Source organism: Macadamia integrifolia, unplaced genomic scaffold, assembly GCF_013358625.1.
Source record: "Macadamia integrifolia cultivar HAES 741 unplaced genomic scaffold, SCU_Mint_v3 scaffold2543, whole genome shotgun sequence".
NCBI lineage: Eukaryota > Viridiplantae > Streptophyta > Magnoliopsida > Proteales > Proteaceae > Macadamia > Macadamia integrifolia.
In genome coordinates, this window is record NW_024868784.1 from 95 (window position 1) to 21,438 (window position 21,344).

Genomic DNA, 21,344 nt, shown 5'->3' on the forward strand with positions numbered 1-21,344 from the left:
TTTGTTTTAGTTTTCTTGATTTTTTTGATTTTTTTTTATTTTTTTTTTTTATACACCTCTATGTATCTTTTACCACTTGCTAAAGAACTGCACCAAGCTTCATTCTTTTTCCCATCTCAGCCTTAATTAGTGGATCTATCTTTTATTTATTTATTGAATGATGATGTCTTTTCAGTGGTGGGGGAGGGAACTTTTGCCTTTAATTCATAGAATTAGTAATTCTAATGTAAAATAGAATTACCGATACTATTTTGATCGTATGACCAAGTCGTATTGAATGTAACCTCAGTTTTCCCGTGTATAATCCAAATGGATAGAAATTTTGTTGATAGATAGAGAGTATGAGATCTACCCGTAAGACAAATATGATTGTAATGTAGATCACAAACGTGGTAATGAAGTAATTCTACCCTTTTTTATTTGGTAGAAAGGAATACTTCTACTACCACATACTCTTTAAACGAAACAGAAAACAAAAGTGGTGGATTATAGATAGAAAGTAGCTCTTTTGGCCATGTGGTATTTCAGTTGGATAAATCCAAACCGTTAAATGGAAATGAGAATATTTATTGTTCAAAAAAAAAAAAAAATTTTGTTAAATAAAATCTAATAAAGTGACATCCTAAAATTTTCATACAGTAATCAAATAATAATCAAAAGCGAACTTTATACCAAAATGACTGGGACAACAAAGAACAGGTCAAGCTCCGAGATCCAAGCTCAGTACAAAACAAATAGCAGTAATAGCCGACACCAAAAGCCCCAGAACCTTCCCAGCAATGGAGAAGTACATTGCAGGAACCTGAAAACGAATCAGAAGACAGAAAGCTCATAAAATGGATAACAAAAGTACATGCAACTTGGCTTTTCACGCAGAAAAAATAGAAGGCAAAGCAAAGAATAATATGTTGTAGATTTTACTTTTAAGATGTACATTAAATTATCAAATCAAAACTTGTAAAAAGGCACAATTGCTTGGATTATCATGAAATATTATTGGCAGGAACACTTTCTGTAGGTAAAATCACAGAAAGCAACCCAACAGACTTTGTCTAACAAAGCAACATACCATGATTTTCACTTTCACCTTGAACACTTTACATTCTTCATGATAAACAGAAGAATTAAATTGACCCTAATCTTCCAATCCTGAGCTTTTTACATTGTTATAATAGTTACGAAGATTAATTATCATCATCACCTACAACCTTTGTCATGTTATCAGAAACCATCCAACACATTAAACAGTTCAGGCGATGATTAATAGTATAATTATCAGCATGGTACATCGGGATCAACTCCTTCAACAGTGGCCAAGTCCACATAGTGTATCATTATCACGGTGCCATTCGCTGTGTGTTGTACCCTATAAAGAGGATTTGGATACTTCATAAGTTTCATGTACCTAGCTAATATATATATATTAAATAAAAGAATCTTGAATACTCAGTTCGGATGGCAAGGTTTTGTGCCCTTTATACATGTACAAACAAGCACTCTTCCCTCCTCCCCACCCCAATTTTTTCAATTCCAATTCCAATTCCAATTTTTCCAATGCACAGAAACCCACATTCCTTGTGCAGGTTGCAATTACTAAAAGTACCAGACGCCATTGATCTGGATGAGCAGGCCATTAATCACATTCCATGGAGATCCACCAAAGTAGGAAAACTCTAAAATATGTTCAAACTCTAAAGAGTGGATTTTGTTTCCATTAATTGTAAAATGGTTTTACAAATCAAAGAAATAGAATTGCTTCAAGACTCGGGTGCTCTATAATTCAAATGGTTGCAGCATTGTACTGTAAGTCACGAGTTCAAGATCACCAAGGATCAAGATTTCCTTATACAATACCAATATCACATTGTACCAGAGACTGCCTAAGATCAAGTTTGCCACATTCGATGCTAATATTACAATATACCAGCTTGCAAGTGTTTAGATCCATCTTTCTCTGTACTGGCTATGTTCTAGGCCAAAACTTCTTTGGCCATTTTAGAAAGGTGAACATTTTTCTAGACGATATGCCTTGTCTATCCAACCAAAAAAAAGCCTCCTTCCCACTATCTTTATTATTAATATTATTATTATTATTATTATTTTTTTATTTTTTTTTGGGTGGGGGGAGAGAATCTGGACAGACAAAATAAATCACCACCTGATCCACTTGTGTGACAAACATAAAGATTGGAGGCCACTATGTTCAATCCCCAACATGCATTCTTGACATACATATGCAAGTACTTCAATCTGGAGAAAATCCTCAATACAGTACTCCTATTTAGTCTCTTTTCAATGCTTATTTTTAATTTAATAGACTTTGCATCTGGTGGTTCAAAGATTGGCATCCCTCAGATTGCCACATGGAATTTGGAAGACTGTTACAGGACTTTTTCTTTTTTATTTGGTAAAGGCAGGCCTCGAATTGACAGAATATAGAGCATACAAATGATGAAGCATTGGAGATCAATCCATTAGACATCAAACAACAAATAAACATACTAGTAGTTTTCTTTTAGCAGAGAGTTACTGGTATTAAACTGTTCAGTTCCTTGTTGAAGAGTATATCTTACTTGCATTTCTCCGATCATCCCTCGTTCTTTATGTGTGTGCTACCTTTTCTTTTCTTTCTCCCCAGAAAGGCCACTTATAAAATTCCAGATATCCTACATCTTCATGACTTCATTGGTTCAAGGTTTTATGAAAAGCAACCTGCATTCACATGGAACAGACGACTGTTACCCAGGCCTATGTGACATGTAAGGATCAAAGCCACTAGGAAATCTAGTCCCAGAAACTATTTCACCCTATCAGGTAGAATAGGACTTAAAATTTTCCAAATTGAAAAAAGAATGAATAATTTTCCTTTATGCTAAAATGGAGAAAACTGCAGAGCGATCACAAAGAAGTTGGCCATGCCTTCAGATAAATCCTCTATTTTTTCTCCAGACTGCTAACCTTTGCAAAATGCCTAAACTAAACCTTCCCATTAGGAAGTAGTTCCTTAAAAACATGTACTTTCATTCTCCACAGTTGTTAGTTACATGATAAGGTACCAGCACGCTCATTGTGTTTATTTTTCAACAAGCATGCTGACATGTCAAATAGATAGGTCCTTTACTACAATGATTTCACAGAATGAAGTGTTTGGGCGCTATGATATTGGAAATAGATAACAAAAAGGCAAAACTTAAGTTAGAGAACACACAGATGTTGATGTCTTCAGCAGCTCCCTTATGGCCATTGTAGCATAGCAAGATGCGGGAAGAGTGAAGCTAAATTTGAGAGCCATCTGTGAGTCCTGAGTATCAGAACTAGCAATTGAATTGGCTTCTGGCAGACCCAACTCTTTCTCATCATCAGCCTCGTTAAGTTCCAATGACTTTATTTCTTTTTTAGCATTCTCTGATGAGTTCTCACAGCTCACAGAGAGTACTTTGGGCTCATCCGCATCAATTAAACCCTCTTCTTCAATTATGTTTGAAGGTCTACATTTTGCAATAATGTCCAAATCAGTCTCCGCCAGGGGTACATTGATATCTGTATAGTGGAGCAGTTCCCTTCAACAAATAAAAGTATGAAACAAAGCATCAGTTTGCAAAATTAAAATGATCCAGACCCAATCACCAGTCATAACAACCAGTACAAGGGTCAGTTATTTACCATTCAAAATCAATAGGCTTCTGAAAAACCCGTCTATAACCACCAGTCATACTGGTCATTGAGAATTCCCTGATAAGAGCAGGTAAACATTAATTCCAGTTAATATAAAAACTTAGTAGATGCTATAAATTAACAAGAGTCTTCACTTACTTGATGTTGTGTTCACACTTAGTCAAGCTAATACCATCCTGAATGGTGCATGCAAAGGAACAAATTTAGACAATTATAAGAGCACTCATGACAAATAAAATAAGAAGATAAAATTTTATATATATACCGTTCAGTGCTCAAGTTCACTGTAACAAGGTCAGAGATCGTCAATCTTCTCCTTTTGGTTAATAATAAGGAAGAAAGAAAGACCAGATGGTTCATTTACTTAAAGAAAATGGTGGAGTGTACGAGAACCTTTGCTCAACTCCAAGAAACTTCACCACAGTTCTAATATATTTTCCATCATGGCCAACACCTTGCTTGTGTGTCATTCATTACAATCGTATTACGTATCAAAAATATATTATACCTTATTTGGAGCAGGCCACTCAGTCCATTGGACTGAATCCTATCAGGTTTAAATAATTGCTGGAAAGTAACTCCATAAGACATACTTAACATATGTCAGGCATCACACATTCAGTTTTATGACAAACACCATAACTATCTGGCTTTCTACCAAATCTGTGTGTAGCCAATTGGTAAAAAGTGGTTCAATCTCCATATTTCCCTGCAACTGATGTTTTCTTGGACTAGACCACCCACTTCCAAGGTTTGTATATGATCTCTTATTTAGGATGGTTCCTCTTTGATTTCCTAGGCTTCCACAGGAAGTTTCTTAAGAGCTTCCAATTCGATTATAGAATGTTCTAGTTGTGGTAAGGGTGGTGGAGTTCCCAAGCAAACATTAGCATTATTTAGCTATCAGCTGACTCAGGCCACAACCCTTCTTAGATGTTGTTCTGTAACAGCATGTCAGGAAAGATAATTTGTTGCCCAGATATAACAGGAATATAGTCTACCTAATTGACAAATTCCTGAACACCCATAAACTGTGAATGGGTTTAGTGGAACTATGTAAGCAATTTCTTTAATTTTCCATTATATTGACATAAACTTTGGCTTACAAACCCAAGCTGCGAATCGGGAAACATGTATATTTCCAAACTCTCAAGTAAATAGCATATTTGTGGCCACAAGACCAAGTGAAAAGAACATGCTGCAGCCATTGAACAGAACAGAAAATGTAGCAGTAAGGAAACAATGCACCTTCTTTGCTAGATCATGATAAACTTCAGCAATGTCATTCGTTGGATAGAGCACCCTTGAACTGCAAGAAGGATACAAGGGAAAAAAATTTAAAAGAAATCAAAGAAAAATTCAGTTTAATGCTAACAATGCCTGGAATCTAGATGGATCTAACTGGGTTTCTTAGCTGTTCTCACCCAGGCAACGGGAGTATGACATCATCAATTTTATAGCCATCTCCAAGTAGATCCTCTGCATTCAAGATCTGCCAGCAGATAGAATCATAGAATAGAAGAAATATAGAAGCTACCAATCTAAGTTTCTACCAAACTTTTATTTGACCTAGATATGTCTGGCCTGAGTTTAAATAGCGGTACAACATTATTGTTCCATGGCACTGGAAACAATGTGGCCCACAATATACAAAAAATAAATAAGTAAATAAAAGTGTACAAGTAGAAATTACAATGGAGATGTCTAATAACTTAAAAGCACAGAATCACCCGCATAAAAACCTTATGCAAACGGCATAGGCAACATAGAGATTTTAAGTTTCTCACCTTTACAGGAGTATCCTTTCCTACAGGAGGTGTTGGTCCTGAGATCTCATCTATATGGCTAAAATCAATTTCATTATCTTCCTCAATTTCGGGATTAAGAGCTTCTGTCAGTGTGTCGGTAGGAGCTTGTTTACAATACACCAGATCTCCAGGCACTACTTGGTCAATTCCTGTGATAGAAGAAAGTTTTTAAGAACTAGAAGTATAGACAAAAATAAAACCACTTTCCAATGGCGCTGCATAAAATCTTTAACTATTTTTTTCTTTTTTTTCTTTTCTTATTTATTTTTTTTTGGGGGGTGGGGGTTAGCAGGTGGATTAGATTCAGTAAGCGAAAAACAATTTTGCACAGATGAATCCCAAGACATGATAATTTTTGACCATCCATGATGCAATTAAGATTGTTTAATTGGGCCCTGAAAGACTTTATTTTCGCTTATGAATGGGTTTTATGGGCCTTGGGGTTTTTATTTTTAGGTTTATTGATGTGATGGGCTTCTTTTATAAGCACATATTTGGGGTTTTAATTCTGTATATGGTATTAAATATATGGATCAGACTGTGTGGGTCCCCATGTGCTGTCAAATAGTCAAGTTAGTTTAGTCTAGAAAGAATCCTTTTTATTTAAGTATTTTACGTCTTATCGTTAAGGTGGTAGGTTATGTTATTTTAGTATCCTTTAATAATGATTTTCTTTGCTTATAAATACGTACATTATACCCCACTACTGGTTGTGGCTTTGATAATTTGGGATTTTTTTGTGCATGTGTGGACTGTTCATGGTCTATTGACTCTATTATGCTGGACGTTTCTGAGTTCTTCTCTTCTTCTAGCTTTGATCACTCCTGTGATTTTCATCACCCTTCTTTCATTACTCTTCCTGAATATCCTCCCTTCTTCTGTTTGTTCCCTTTTCATCTATAAGCAATTCCCCTGTTTTTGGTTCAAGTTCCACTATTTCTCAAAATTAATATTTGAGGTTCTGTTGTAAATGTCTCTCAAATTCTGATTTATTTTCCAGTTCACAGACCCCTGAATTGCATCTTTGGATTCCACACTATGTTTTCTGTTTTCTTGATGGTAGGCACATCATACCACTTATATTCCTATCTAAAATATTGTTTTCTAGTTCGATTTAGTTGTTAGGCCTAGGCGACCCTATTGATATGATTACGACCTATTTGAGTGAGTTTAAGTGATAGAGAAGTAGTTTTTCACCACATGTTCACTGCCTCTTTGTTCCTTTCACCAACTGAAATTTTAGAAATATTTACTTTCAAGTTTCAAAATTCGAACACAGTCCTAGTCCACTGTTTGGTAATTTCCTGAATAATCTTGTTTTCCTGAACCTGCATTAAATTTCAGGGTCATTCCATTTTGATTGGTACAGCAGTACTTTAAGATCTGAGTTAGATTTGACATCAGATTTGATCCAAATCTAGCCTTCAGATTAAAATTTCCTTCCTCCAATCCTTAACTGATCCCATCACTTGTAGATCCATCATTCCATTTGCATCAAACCACATTATGTGAATATAGAGCTATAAACCAAGCTAGTTAGCTGGTGAAGACAGGTCTGGAGCAGGCGGACAAGGATCTGTACTACCAACACCCTAAGACAATATCAACCAAGCAAAGCTGGGATTTCTCTTTATTCGCTGGGTAAGCAGGGTTCAAATAGAACACATGACTAAAAGTGCAGCAGGGCACTACAGCCCATGTTAACTAGATTACAGGTTTGGGCTCAACATATGGTATAAAGGAATATTCCTTCTAAAACTAGCAGCTTTAAACTGTATATAAGTCGGTGTAAGTAGAAGAGTATCACCAATTTATCGCTTATAAAAAGTTCAACAATGGCTCATTACTTTCTTTCATTACAGAAAAGGGTAACTCTACTAATATTTTTTAAGAATAGTTTAAGTCATCCAAAAAGGCCAACTGAGAAAATAACATGTACCATGTTTTTGCACTCTAACACTTGCTGCATGATTCCACAGGTAACTTTGGTAACTATGCACATACCTAAACAGCATAATAGATGACAAATTTTATTAACCCATTAAATATGCAAAGCAAAATACAAGCAATAAGAATGTTATCTTCTTCAGAAAGATAAATGTGCACTTAATTTTCTACAATATTTGTCGTCATTTGAAGCTAAGGGAGTTTGAAGGATAAAAGGTGTCTCTAAGTTGTCCTTCATAAGTTTTTCTGTAAAGTTTGTAAAAAGAAAAAGTTGGTCTCACCCACACAAACAGTTTCATATCCTAAAGTAACAGATTTAAGATAGAGTCGGATGCTAAGCAAGTTGGACTTAGAACACTTAAAAAATATTACACAGATGAAACATGGCCCTGTTAAGGCAAGTCCACCTATTTAGGACAAGGTTAAGGTTGACCTCTCCAATCCAACTGTTGGATAGGTGGGTCACCCTCAGGGTTGGCAATGTGATAAGTTCTGTTCCATATCCGTATAGTCTACCATGTATGGAAATGTTCCCTTTGTATTGTCAAATTTAGAAACCGAACTGTCAAAAAGTTGACTTTTCAAACATTTCTCAAAACATTTTATCTCCATGTAGAGGAATTATTTTGGGCTCAAACTTATCAGATGAGTTTAAAAAATTATGTGGAAACAAGTCCAAAAATATTAGGTGCCAAATAAGCTACCATGAGGCAGATATTTAGTTAGTGTAGACAAGCTTATCTTAATGGTTGTTTGCGAAAAGAAATTCTGCTTTAACTCAAAAAGTAACATCACAGAACATCCCCAGAGCAAGGCTAATAGACAAATAAACTAACTATGTGGGGTCAATGAGATGACTTGTTCCCAAAATGATGAGACAGTAAGAGAAATATGTTCTCAGTAGCACAGGATATGACCTAGAAAAGCTTCTTCGCTACACCAACAAGAAGTGGACTTCAATACTGGATCCAAACATCCAGTGGACAGAAATCTCAGAGGCAGAATAATTCACATATAACGTTTTTTTGGAAGGGGGAAGGTGGGGAGGAGTGCAGAAAAAAGATGTTTTTACCATATTTAAAGAGCTGAAATGAGAGAGAACATCGAGAATCTTGTTAGTGGTTTCTATACTAAATCATTCCTAATGTTAGTAAGGTTTGCTACGCTGAAAAGACAACACCAGAAAACTTACTAGAGAAAATCAGAATCACAGTAAAACAGTACTAATAGTATATGGCAAAAATTTGGGCAGAATAGATCTTCAATCCCCACACCAATGCAGCCGAAACTTGGACTGAATGGAGGTATTAATGGATAGGGTAGGGGCCTAAAATATCAAGGCCAACCAAATTTTGGATTAAAAGAAGAAAACACCAACAGAATAAAAACTGCTAAAAGACAGAATTAGAAAGCCAAAGGATATTCCATAACTCCCAATCTACTTATCCAATTACTACCAAATTCTGGTCAATTGTAGAAAAGAGGGAAGGGAATATTATATCAGAAATTGAAGTCTATCCAACGGTTAAATGAAGAGAAATATTAAGAGAATGTTACTGAAATAATAGGTTAACCCAGAAAATCGTAGGAGAAGAGGAAAACAGAACACCAAACCAACAGGAACAATGACTAACATGGTAGTATATTAAGAGTAACAAAGAAAACAATAAGAAGGGAGGACTCTTAACTAAGATGACCATGGTAGGAGAGAGAGAGAGAGACAAAAGGGGCTGGAAATCGAAAGTAGCCTTTCCCCAGCAAAATGGGGTTGGCTACATGGATCCGTGAGAGAGAAAAAAAAAATATAAAAGTAAAAGAAAGGAACACAGCAACACCTCATAAAGATCCTACCTAAATGAGGTCAGCTACATAGATCTTTGGTCTCCAAACAGCTCTATCTGAGGTCATATTAGAGCCAAGACCTAAACTCTACATATCTTTCCTCACTACTCATATGGTCATTTTAGGCCTGCCCCTAATTCTTTTAGCTCCCTCCATCTAAATCTGATCACTCCTCGTTACTGGAGCATCCCAAGGCCTCCATTGAATATGACCATACCACCTTAAACAACTTTCTTCGAGCTTATCCTGAATCAGGACAACTCCCAAATCAATTCTAATAAGGTCATTCCTTACTTTATCCCTCCTAATTTTGGCGCACATCCATCTTAAAATCCTCTTCTTTGCTACACTCTGCTTATCTATATTATGCTTCTTAACTGCCTAACATTCCATCCCCATACATCATAGCTGGTCTTATGACTGTCCTGTAGAATTTTCCTTTAAGCTTATGGGAATACGTCAGTCACATAATACCCCGGATGCACCTCTCTACTTCATCCTCACCTCTGCTAAGCTCAGCCTTTCGGAAGAACAGTAAGGGAGAATCAGAAAGAGAAAATTGATGGAGCATGGATAGGGGATATGACTCGGCATCACCCTTGCCGTACCATATGAATCACCATCTAAGGCCTGCAAGTGAATCACCACAGAAGCAAAAACTCAAAGAGAACATAACGTTCATCAAAATCATGGACAACATGCCCTCCTCTTTTATTTATAATAGCATTCAACCTATAATAAAAATGGTAACCCCTTATGTGTGGGCAAGGCGCCATGAGGGCTACTTGGCTGCCAATCTATTTAGGGTCTTCTAGAATAAGAATCAAATCTACTACATAAAGTAAATAAAAGAGAAACAACTACTTAGCTACTAGCTTAAATACTAAGTAGCTGGTTACAAATTTAGAAACTAAATAACTTGTAGCAACACTCATGTGGATGCCACATGGGCCCATGAAATCCTCCAACAGAATCCTCTTCATAAGGCTGGCCAATGGCTCCTTTTAAGCTCTTAATCAGCTTAAGTGATAATCAGTAAATGAGCCCGTAAGGACCTGACTAACAACTCGAGTTAAAACCTATCGTGGGGCTGGTTAAACACTTAAGTTGCTGGGCCCAAGTGTGGGCCTGCGTATGGCCTTTATTGCTCCTTGAATACACATGTAATTCTGCATCAGTTGTTTTATTGTTATTGATCATCCTTGAGTTTCTTCTTGCCATTACCATCATTTAGAGTCTCTGGTGCTCAAATCAAATGACACAGGATATCACATATTCTTCATCAAACATCAAAATAACGAGTTATGGAAAAACAATCAGCTTATCTCTTAGCTGCATAATACATTTCCTTACCTGGGTGGCAGGGTGTGGAATATCCAGACTCAACACAAGGCCTAAAGCTCTATATAAGGTTGATTCCACCTCCAAACACTCGAAACCTACTTCTCTAAGCTTGAAGACAACTATCTGATTGGTAACTGGGAAGAAACGAAAAATAATTTACCCAAAAACAAATAAACAAAATGATAGATATACAGAAAGCATGTAGGTCATGTAACTCACTCAATAAGCTAATATTATAGTAATATCAGCATGGATGTAAGATCCAAACTAAGAAAGTGCATTGTGCTTTGTTCAAGGCAAAAACATTGTAATTGAGCAAATTTTTTTGGCACTTTTATTTGATTAGGTTACACAGAAGATTAGAGGCAAAGTGAAAACAAATCTAGGTTCCTCCGGACTGAAGCACAGACTCACATCATTCTCAAAGTCCTTGGAATAGACTTCAGGGCCTGCAAGTAGTTCCCAGGACATTTCTTCAAACACTGAAGCTGGTTGGGAAAAGCAGAAAAGAAATCACATTAGCACAAGCTACAACAACAAAGAAACAATTTATAATGTAGTTATATATATATATATATTCACATCAGTCCAGAAATAGGAATGAAACTATGAAAGCCCTGCCAAGCACAGAGCACAACATTGAGGAATGGGCACCCACTATTTGGCTGGTGCCTTGGGGAGATTCCACAAAGAGGTCTACTCAACTGCTATAGCTTAGAGAACATGATGGATAAACAAGAGGACGCCAAGTGATGTGAAACTGTACACATACATAGGTGATTGGCAAGAGAAATAAAAGTACGTCGCATAGGAGTAACTAAATTAACTATTGCTTTTGGTTTTACCTTTGGAATTGGACAATATAGAAGTTTCATAACTTGATAGCTATAGTTACTACATAAGAGCAATTACTATTTAGATTCATGTGTGGTTCCTACACTCAGTCTATATAATGGTAGCAGTGCCCAATAATTACTAATCCCAGCGATTGCATATAGAAGGGAGCAAATAAAATTGATAGACATCGATTGTGGACAGTTCCTCGTCAAACGCTATGGATCCAAGTATGAGATTACTGTCGAATCTCTTGTTTGTGTATACTGTTCAATAATTCAGCATGTTGAGATCCTATGTATTATTATATCAAAATTAACCTAAATTTATTTAACATAATAAACCTTAAAATACTGTTCCAAACCCATAGCCTAACCAACTTTGGGTTCAAAATGGAAGCCTATGAGAAAATCATAAAAGGATAAAGAACTAATATATATAAGTACAGAAGCATGCACAGAATGAGGGGGTTTATTCCCCTACTACCACTATGGAATGAACTTGATGCACCAAACTTGTGAAGCCAATTATGAAACAAGTAATCCACACCATCAAAGAAAGAATTTTAATTTTTTTGGACAATGATAACCAATAAAGATCTTTAAAGACTAATATAGCAATTGGGACACTTTGGAAGACAAGGTGATGGTTGCTTAAAAGATAATTGAAGTTCACAAGCACAAGCATATAAGAACGCTATGTATTCAAGCTTTCATCATTTCACATACAGAAACATACAAAAGCCAAAAGAGTAGAATCAGGAGAAAAATATCCAATAAAGTCATGAATATCTATAAGATATAATAGAAAATCCATCAAAAACAAATATTTCTTAATTCTCTGACAAGTTATAGACGGCATTAACAACCAGGTGGTGTACTACAAACAACAAAAGTACATGTTGAAAACACTCATAGAAACTAACTTACTATAGCCTTCTCAGCAACCAAATGGCGGGGCAGTTGCCTGAGGGTCCCCTCAATATCCCCATTTTCCTTATAGAATTCACGCACCTTCCTGATGGCCTCACGTTGTTTTTCTCAAGATTAAGTTACTGAAAACAAGGCTTCAGCTGTTTACATGCATCACATTTCATCCAAGAAACCATTCTGATTTCAACTAAACACAAGATTTTCTTGTCAAAAAGGATATCCCCCTCTCTTGGATCAAGAATCATGCTTGCAGCAGTTTTCCACTCTCCACGAAGTAGTGCTGCCCCAATGAGATGAGTTGGTACAGAGCCACTTCCAAAACGCTGAAAATCCATTCGCATATCAGTTCCACAAGTTAATTTCAGAACATCAGTGACAAAAATCAGTGACACTTGGGTCTTGAGGACCTGTAAGCCCCAAAAAAGGCAAAATATGGAGCAAATGTCTTAGTATAAAAGAGGACAGGCTCGCATCAAAATCCTAGGCTCTAAATCATCCTCCTTACATGTGACATTGTGCCTTAGATGTACCAAACATGCAAAGGGGAGGGGATTCACTTCTTTTCTTATTACCATCAAATCGTATGCTTCTTTTGAACCTCCATTTGTTTTTGGGTAATCCAAACGAATGTAATAGATCAGGTAGATGACTACCAACAGTTAACCTTAGTGACCTATTAGATGTGAAACACCCTTTAATGTGGTTACTATCTTACAAGTCCACCACACAATATTACAAGGACTGCATCTAGTATCCATGATGTGAAGGAAGTAATCTTCAATGTGAAATAGAGAATCTAAAGTAATAGAGGAATTACTTGCAAACCAAAGTAATTTATGAACCCCTTCTTTCCTAAAGCATCTGCAGCTGCTTTTATAGTATCTTCAGAATCTGCAATTACTCCTCTGTGAAGATATGTAAGTGAGTGCGTAACTCAAGAAAGCCATCCAGTAAAAGAATTAGTTAGCATTTAGGCAAGCACATTCACCTCAATGTAATTGTGAACCGATTTCCTAGGAGCTGCCCAAGAAGAAGTCCTTCTCCAATGTGGCTGGATAACAATGAATTCTTGAATAAGACAATAATCGGGCATAATAAAAAATAAAATAAAATAAAAAAAGATAAAATTTTGGATTTCATCCCATTTTGATTTCTGTCCAAACCAAAATATTTTGATGACATTTTGGTCCATTTCGACTCTGCAATTTTAATAGTCATTTTGTTCAATTTCGGTTGAAAAAAAAAAAAACTTCGTGGAATTTGCTCATGTTGACTGAAATTTCGAACCACAACAGAAAAAAATGAAATAAAATAAACTAAAAGGCCAAGAACACAACCCGAGTTATGTAAACCTACAAAAAATCTCCAACTTTGATACCGATCAGCCGGTCATTGAGAGCAGCTAATCTTCTTGCATGTTGCTTGAAAACCGTTACCTGCAAAAGGAAGATTTAATTTTGAATACCCAGACACCACATTCTGGTTACCATACCCACTGTTATCGCAAGCCCATCAGGGTGCTCCGCATTTTTTTCCTGTACTGTGCTCGCAACCATCCTTCCTTCTCTCAATACACTTACTTACTACTCACCCGCATCAACTAAGGTACTAGAAAGCATAATGGGAAGAGGGAGGGACAAGAAAATTACCCTTTGGGTCGACACAGAGCGCTTATCTTTTGTACCTGCAAATCCAAATGATCTTTGCTGCCAAAAATACATACACACACCAAGTCAAGTGATTAGGCATTCCAAAAGTACATACCATGACAGGATGAGTTCATAATTTATTTATTATCTGTACCACCTAAAGAAAAAATAAAGCACATTCAAATTATAGCTGTAAACAAGAAATACAGAACACTTTATCGATCATTGACAGACTTCCTATTTGATCAAATACAGAATTTTTATCCACCATTCTAGTATTTAATAGAATTTTTTATACACCTTCTCTGCAAAACTACTATGAGATGCATGCACATTGACTCCTGCCCGTGCATGCACCAAATCTCATGGAAGCAAAGCAAGAGTGATGCATCGAAACAGTTACTGACGTTGACCAGGTAATGAATTTTTATTTGGACTGGAAAGACATCGAATGTGATGATGGAGAGGTGTAGAGGTTTATTTCCGAAGAGAAAGTTTGGTGCAGTTTTTACGACATTCGTAGTCAGTCCCATTACCTGCAGGCTGTCACTTTGTCTTGCACCATTAGAAAAGCAATCTCAGGATAATTGATAAATCGTTCATATGAAACTCAACGGGAATAGAATATTGTTGAATGTCACAAAACAAAATAAAAAAAAGGGCATGAGAAATTATAAACATGAAAAATGTGTACATCAGGACACATTGACACAAATTCAATGGAATGAAAAATGAATGTCTGATGCAGATTGAGTAAATGGATCTGCTGGTGGTGGGAAAGAGAGAGAGAATGAGGAAGAGAAGAAAGAGATTGCAGGATGAAGGAGAAGGGGAGGAAACCAGCTAGTGTTTTTTTTTTTTTTTTTTTTTTGGGGGGGGGAGGGGAAGAGAGAGAAGAGGAAACCCCCCAAATTGTGGGGAGGGGAGAGAGAAAGAGGCAACAACCTCACTAACAGAATAAGACTAAATCAATTCCATTAATCAAATTGTGAGGGAAAACAATCTTATGACATATATAACAAAGTATTGTGGATAAAACAGACTCTAACAAGGAAAATAAAACAAAACAGAAAGTAACAAAGATTCTCATGCATGGACTGCAATAATAGTAACCCAACATGACTGTGACTTCAATAAAAGGAAACCAAACCGAAAAAGGAACTTCCCCCCTGCATAGGATAAGTTGTAAGTTTCCAACTGAACAAAATCTAAACTAAATAAGAATACTGAAAACTGAAGAAATATACTCTCTAAGTGACTCCAAAGAAATAGTGACAAGGTTTCTAGAATTTAGGAACGCCAGAACTGTAAGTAATAGATCCCCTTTAAGTGAGTCCCATGAGTCCAGATTTTAAGAAACCTAGATATCTCCATATGCAAGGGGCGATTTGGGGTATAATAAAAAAATTGAAACCGAAAACAGGTTCAGGCCTGGACCAAACCAGCCCAACCTGCAGAAATTTATTTGCACCCTCTTTTTTTCTGCTGACTGAATACTGCATCACCCAGTCCAGCATTAATATAATGTCCAAGCCCGAAAAAGAGATTCCAACTCAAAAAGCTCATAGGCTCTTACAACTACACCCGGAGCACCTTTTGTCCCAGTTTCTTCAGGCATGCCCTTTTTTTCAGTGCAACACAGGAAAGTGCCCTCCCTTACGTCAGTAGTTGGGCCCAGAAGGCACTTGATAAAGTCAAAATGAGGGTTCTTGGGAGATAGAGAAATATGCAAGACTTTTTTTTTTCTTTTGTAGTCAAGGGTTCAAGTATTGAGATCAACTCCCTCAAGTACTTGGGCCAATAGCGTGAGTGAGCCAATCACTGTACAAAGTCTGTGAATGAACTACTGATCCACTTATTTATTCTATTTATTTATTTATTATTATTATTATTATTATTTTGGTTGTGTTACTACTGCAAGATATTTTCTAAGTTTTCTCTGTTAAGTATTACTCAACCTATAATTTTTTTTCTCCGCTCATTTTTTTTTTCCTTCTTTGAGGTGGCGTGTGACATTATATATTTGATTCTGAAAAAGTATAGATATACTCATGAAGAAGCTTTCTTAGATGTGCTTTAAATAACCAAACAAAGTTTCTATATGGTAAAGATGGTGATGCAGAACATACCTGGATACCAAGCATCTTTCCTATCAGCCCTAAAGCCTCTTGTGTATCCTTATTCTCCTTGTAGAGATGAAACCTGAGAAGGTACGGATACTGGTCTTCAAAAATAAGAAAATGAACCTACTTATGCTCACAACACTGAATATTCTTATAAGATGGTATTAAATAAACAAAAATGCGGAACGGGTGTCAACCCAAAGCAGAACAAATGAGAATAAATAAATTTAAATGAGAATTGTTCATCACTAGTCACGCCTTCCCTTCTACTAACCAAATGTGACACTATTGTCATCATTTTTTGAGTTGATAACCGCATAACTAATGTTAACATTCAACCATACCATTATTGGAAAGGCATGAAAAAATATTCGTAACACAATGAAGAATCCAAGAATATCTTAATCAAATAACGGAATATAAAATTTTCACATTAAGATGAACTTCACAAACTTGCTTAAATTTTATGGTTTAGTGTTTAACAAACAATTAGACATGTCTGAATACAGGAGAGATCATTTAGGAACTATGGCCCATTAACAGTGAGGAATTGATGGATCTGAGTAGAAATGATATACGCAAAAATGTAAAACCTATCCCAGGCCAAATGATAGGAAACACTGAAATGAAGAAGGGGTAATGCAGGAGTAGATTACAAGAAACTACCTCAGTAGTTTATAACCCCAAACAATACAAATAGGAGCAGGAAACAAAGAAATAAGACCATCAAATAAACCCCCAAAGATACAATACCAATGCAGGAGCAAAACCACCCCAAAACCTAACCCGATAGGAGAGAGAAAGACCTGTTATAGAGCTGGAGAGAGAGATGCGGCCAGGTCTGTAGGAGTCCGATTGAGCTGCACTCTTGGGCGTAGATAGTCCCTAGGGAGGGTACAAAAACCCCCAAAGTTGAGAGGATTCTGACGACTGGTTGTGAAGTTACAAGCTTTCTTGATTTTCTGACGTAGGAGAAATAATCGCAAGCTTCAGGAGAGAGAATCAATTCTGGTTTGTAACTTGGACAGATCTGAACTTCTGAATACTCACAACAGTCGTATACTTCAACAGCAGTAACTTTAGGGTAAAAAAGAAAGCTTAAACCAAGAAGAAACAAAGGGAAAAGTGGGGGAGGAGCGACTGTCTCGGCCCGGGTTTCTCACCCACAGCTATCCCGGCTGTTCTAAGCAATTGACTGCAATTATTCTTTATTCAAATTTGAAATTATGAGTACATAGGCTCCTCTATTTATAGACGGCAGAATAGCAATCAAACTACTACTAGGAGCTAGTTTCCCAATAGGACTAGACACTCATTAATGTAAGGAGTTCCTAGATGACTAGGTTTCCTACAAGATTAACTAACTAGGTAGGGTTAACTCAAGGGACTTTGGGTAGATAGGACAAAAAGAAACTCAGCAAACAAGATTAAGCATGCAAAATAGAATGAGACTAATAAACAAAGTAGTAAAAAGCAATAATAATCTAGATGGAAAAACACATAAACTCTTACTTAAGCTTCAAGTGGGAACATGGGGAAGGGAACAAACATCATACGAATGTTAGGTTCAGCACAAATCAATCCAGACACCAAATAAGATATGCAAACAATCAATGTCCTCTAGCAGCCAACTGAAATAGAAAATCAACAAGGATTTTGGAGATATAACAGTGACGAGACGTCTTAAAACAATGGGTAAAAATAGGCATAAACAAGAGGGCAAAGGTTGGTTCCAATGTTAATGGGCTGCAACATATAACAGGGATGAATGGAGTTGGGAGGGGTTTAGTTTAATTATTTACCTTGTTGATGTCCTAGTCTGAGGAGAAAAGGAGAAGTCGAAGTCCTCCAAAATAAAGAGTTGTAGTCCAACCTACTTGATGAAGAACAACAGTCCCGATTGTTAGAGAAGTTCCAACAGCAACCCAGTTGGGGGTTTTCTCGATGGAGATAATCCCTAATGATGGTGAACAATTTCTGCAATAGGGCAGCAGGAACATGAAAGACAGAAAACAGAAAAGAGAGGGATGAAGGATGAGAAAGGGAGAAGGAGAATGAGAGAGAGAGCCGTGAGAGAGAGGGGGCGAGAAACAAAAGGAGACCGAGAGTGAGCGATGAGAAGAGGGAGAGAGCAGCGAGAGAATTCTTAGGGGGGGTTTGGGGGCTGTTTTGCCTTCAATAATCTTCATTCATTCATTATTTGGAATCGTGGCCAATGGCCTTACATAAATAAGAGACTAATTACTAAAAAGAAAAGAATATTCTAGGAATGCTATTTCATAAACAAAGAAACTTCTAAAAAGAAATCAATAGGATATTTACTTAGTTTCCTAATTGACTTAAAGACCCAAATAAACAAAATCCTAGGAAATAAAACTACTAACATATCAGATTTGGTGGGGCCACACAATCTTGGCAAAGAAAGGAAGGAGAGGACTCGATCCAGCGCTGGGAAGGCTGGATCGAGCCTTCCTTTTCTTTTCTTTTTCTTCTTTCTTCTTCTTCCTTCGGCTATACGTCTTGATGTCCCCATCAACTCTCCCCGGCTTAGAAGAATTCACCTCCGGTGAATTAAATCTCATGTAATACTCAAGTAGGTCTAGGTTGAGTTATTGGACTTCTTGCATTGTGATCCAGGTGTTGTCAATTTCCGGACGTCCACACCACTTGACTAAGAACTCTCTAGAACCTCCAGTGTGTGTGGACACAATCCTCTCATCAAGGATTTCCTCAACTTCTTCAGTTCTTCTCGTGACCTTAGGCACAGGTGGTAATGAGGTGGGGGGAAGTGGTTGGCTTGGCTCAGAACTCTCATCAATGTTGAAGGGGAAGTCTTCAAGGTCATCAGGATAGGAAGGGGTAAAGGTAGAGGTACCATGGTATGGGACTAGGTCTTCAACATTGAAAATATTACTGATCTCCATGCTAGCTGGCAGATTAAGAACATACGCATTGGCATCTATCTTCTTGAGTACCTTGAACGGACCTGTGCTACGAGCATGTAGCTTGCTCGCTTTTCTCCTAACAAAACGTTACGGCTTGATTCTTACCATCACCATATCGCCCTCTTGAAACTCTTGTAGCTTTCTGTGCACATCTTCCTTTGATTTGTATTGCTCATTGCTCAGTGCTATCTGTCTTCTTATACCTGCATGCAAATCATGTATATGCTGAGCAAAAGATTAGGCTGATCGGGAGGTCCTGGAACTAGACACGACTGGGAAAAGGTCTATGGGTGCCCGAGGCTGGTATCCTGAACAGGTCTCAAAAGGGGACTGACCAGTGGTACGGTTCTTAGAACTATTATATGCAAACTCAGCCTGGCTTAGGACTCGATCCCAACTGGTAAGGTGTTCTCCTATGAGGCAACGCAATAAATTCCCTAAGCTCCTATTGACAACCTCGGTCTGGCCATCGGTCTAAGGGTGGAAAGCGGAGGAGAAACGGAGCTTCGTGCCCATCATCCACCATAGGGTCCTCCAAAAATGACTAGTGAACTCAACATCCCTATCAGACACTATGGTGAGGGGCAACCCATGGTACTTGACAACCTCATTAAAGAAAAGTTTGGCTACTATGGATGCATCGAAGGTCTTAGAGCATGGGATGAAATGGGCAATCTTCGAGAAGCGGTCCACAACCACATAAACAGAATCATGGCCTCTCGAAGTTCTTGGTAGACCAAGCACGAAGTCCATGCTAAGGTCCTGCCAAGGGGAATGGGGAATGGGGAATGGGGAATGGGAAACAGGTAAGGGAGTGTACAAACCCGTGTTTTGCTTTTGTTGTTTGGCGGTCTGGCATGTCCTACACTAACTCACAACTCTAGCAACATCCCTCTTCAGTCCTGGCCAAAAGAATCGGTCCTCAACGAGGGTGATGGTCTTATCGCGACCGAAGTGGCCAGCGACTCCCCCAGCATGCAATTCCCAGATCAGGAAATCTCGGAGTGAAGTCCTGGGAATGCACAACTTGCTTCCTTTAAAAAGAAAGCCCTCCCTAAGTAGGTAGTCCAAGCGGTTGACTGGGTTACCTTCATTCAAGGAAGTGAAAGGCTCACTAAAATCAGGACAGGTGGGGTATTAGTCCTTGACTCGCTCGAACCCTACAACCTCTACACTCATTGCCTGGAGTAGTACACTAGCCCGACTCCTAGCATTGGTGTGAATGAGGAACATGTTCACCCGGCTCAGTGCATCTGCAGCAGTATTCTCGACACCAGGTCTGTGCTTGAGTACAAAAGTGTACTCTTGGAGAAACTCAACCCACTTGGCATGCCTCTGGTTAAATTTCTTTTGGGCACTCAGGTATCTCAGAGCTTGGTGGTCAGAGAATAGCATGAATTCTTGCGATAAAAGGTAATGTCGCCAATAGCGCAGTGATTGGACAACCGCATAGAATTCCTGGTAGTATGTGGAATATCGTTGCCTAGCTTCATTAAGCTTCTCATTAAAATAGGCAATAGGGTGGCCCTCGTGTCCTAGGACACCACCTATCCCAATACCAGATGCATCACAATTCACTTCGAAGATTTTAGAGAAATCTGGGAGGCGCAAGACTGGAGCTTCAGTCATAAGCATTTTAATCTCATCAAAGGCCTTCGTAGCACTCTTAGTCCATTGAAACTCCTTCTTTTTCATGCAATCGGTGATAGGAGACATAATGGAACTAAACCGGTATATGAATCTTCTGTAGAAAGTGGCTAAGCCATGAAAGTTTCGTACCTCATGAATGTTAGTTGGCACAGGCCACTCTACAATCGCTCTCACTTTCTCGGGGTCAGCAGATAGTCCCTGAGTTGACACAACAAATCCCAGGAAGATGACTTGATCACTCATGAAGGTGCAATTCTTAAGGTTGACATAGAGTTTTTCTTGTAAGAGCACATGAAAAGAAAAACCTTTGCAAGTGATCCAAGTGGGAAGACAGGGTCTTACTATAGATGAGGATGTCATCAAAGTAAACCACAAGGAACTTGCCAATGAATGGTTGAAGCACTTGATTCATTATCCTCATAAAGGTGCTAGGTGCATTTGACAAGCCAAAAGGCATGACTAACCACTCAAAGAGGCCGTCCTTCGTCTTGAAGGCTATCTTCCACTCATCTCCAGGCCTAACCCTAATCTGGTGGTACCCACTCTTGAGATCAATCTTCGAAAAGATCGAAGAGTTGGCCATCATATCCAACAT

At 37.8% G+C, this 21,344-nt stretch overlaps 1 protein-coding gene across 3 annotated transcripts in view; it reads right to left on the minus strand.

The window, feature by feature from the left end:
- Positions 1-491: 491 nt before the first annotated feature.
- Positions 492-21,344, minus strand: part of LOC122066713 (multisubstrate pseudouridine synthase 7) — a 26,701-nt gene continuing 5,848 nt past the window's right edge. The window contains exons 5-21 of one of the 3 annotated variants that reach the window (XM_042630557.1): positions 16,161-16,233; positions 14,032-14,088; positions 13,739-13,818; positions 13,371-13,433; positions 13,200-13,287; positions 12,603-12,789; positions 12,380-12,483; positions 11,031-11,104; positions 7,423-7,487; positions 5,463-5,632; positions 5,100-5,167; positions 4,924-4,984; positions 3,814-3,851; positions 3,664-3,732; positions 3,209-3,560; positions 2,574-2,712; positions 492-802 (exon numbers count right to left, since the gene is read on the minus strand). In XM_042630557.1, the coding sequence (XP_042486491.1) occupies positions 2,683-2,712; positions 3,209-3,560; positions 3,664-3,732; positions 3,814-3,851; positions 4,924-4,984; positions 5,100-5,167; positions 5,463-5,632; positions 7,423-7,487; positions 11,031-11,104; positions 12,380-12,483; positions 12,603-12,789; positions 13,200-13,287; positions 13,371-13,433; positions 13,739-13,818; positions 14,032-14,088; positions 16,161-16,233 (1,579 nt within the window). In that variant the 3' untranslated portion in view covers positions 492-802; positions 2,574-2,682. Of the gene's footprint in view, positions 803-2,573; positions 2,713-3,208; positions 3,561-3,663; positions 3,733-3,813; positions 3,852-4,923; positions 4,985-5,099; positions 5,168-5,462; positions 5,633-7,422; positions 7,488-11,030; positions 11,105-12,379; positions 12,484-12,602; positions 12,790-13,199; positions 13,288-13,370; positions 13,434-13,738; positions 13,819-14,031; positions 14,089-16,160; positions 16,234-21,344 lie in introns of those variants that run through there. The other 2 variants (XM_042630558.1, XM_042630559.1) reach the window with 2 other exon arrangements.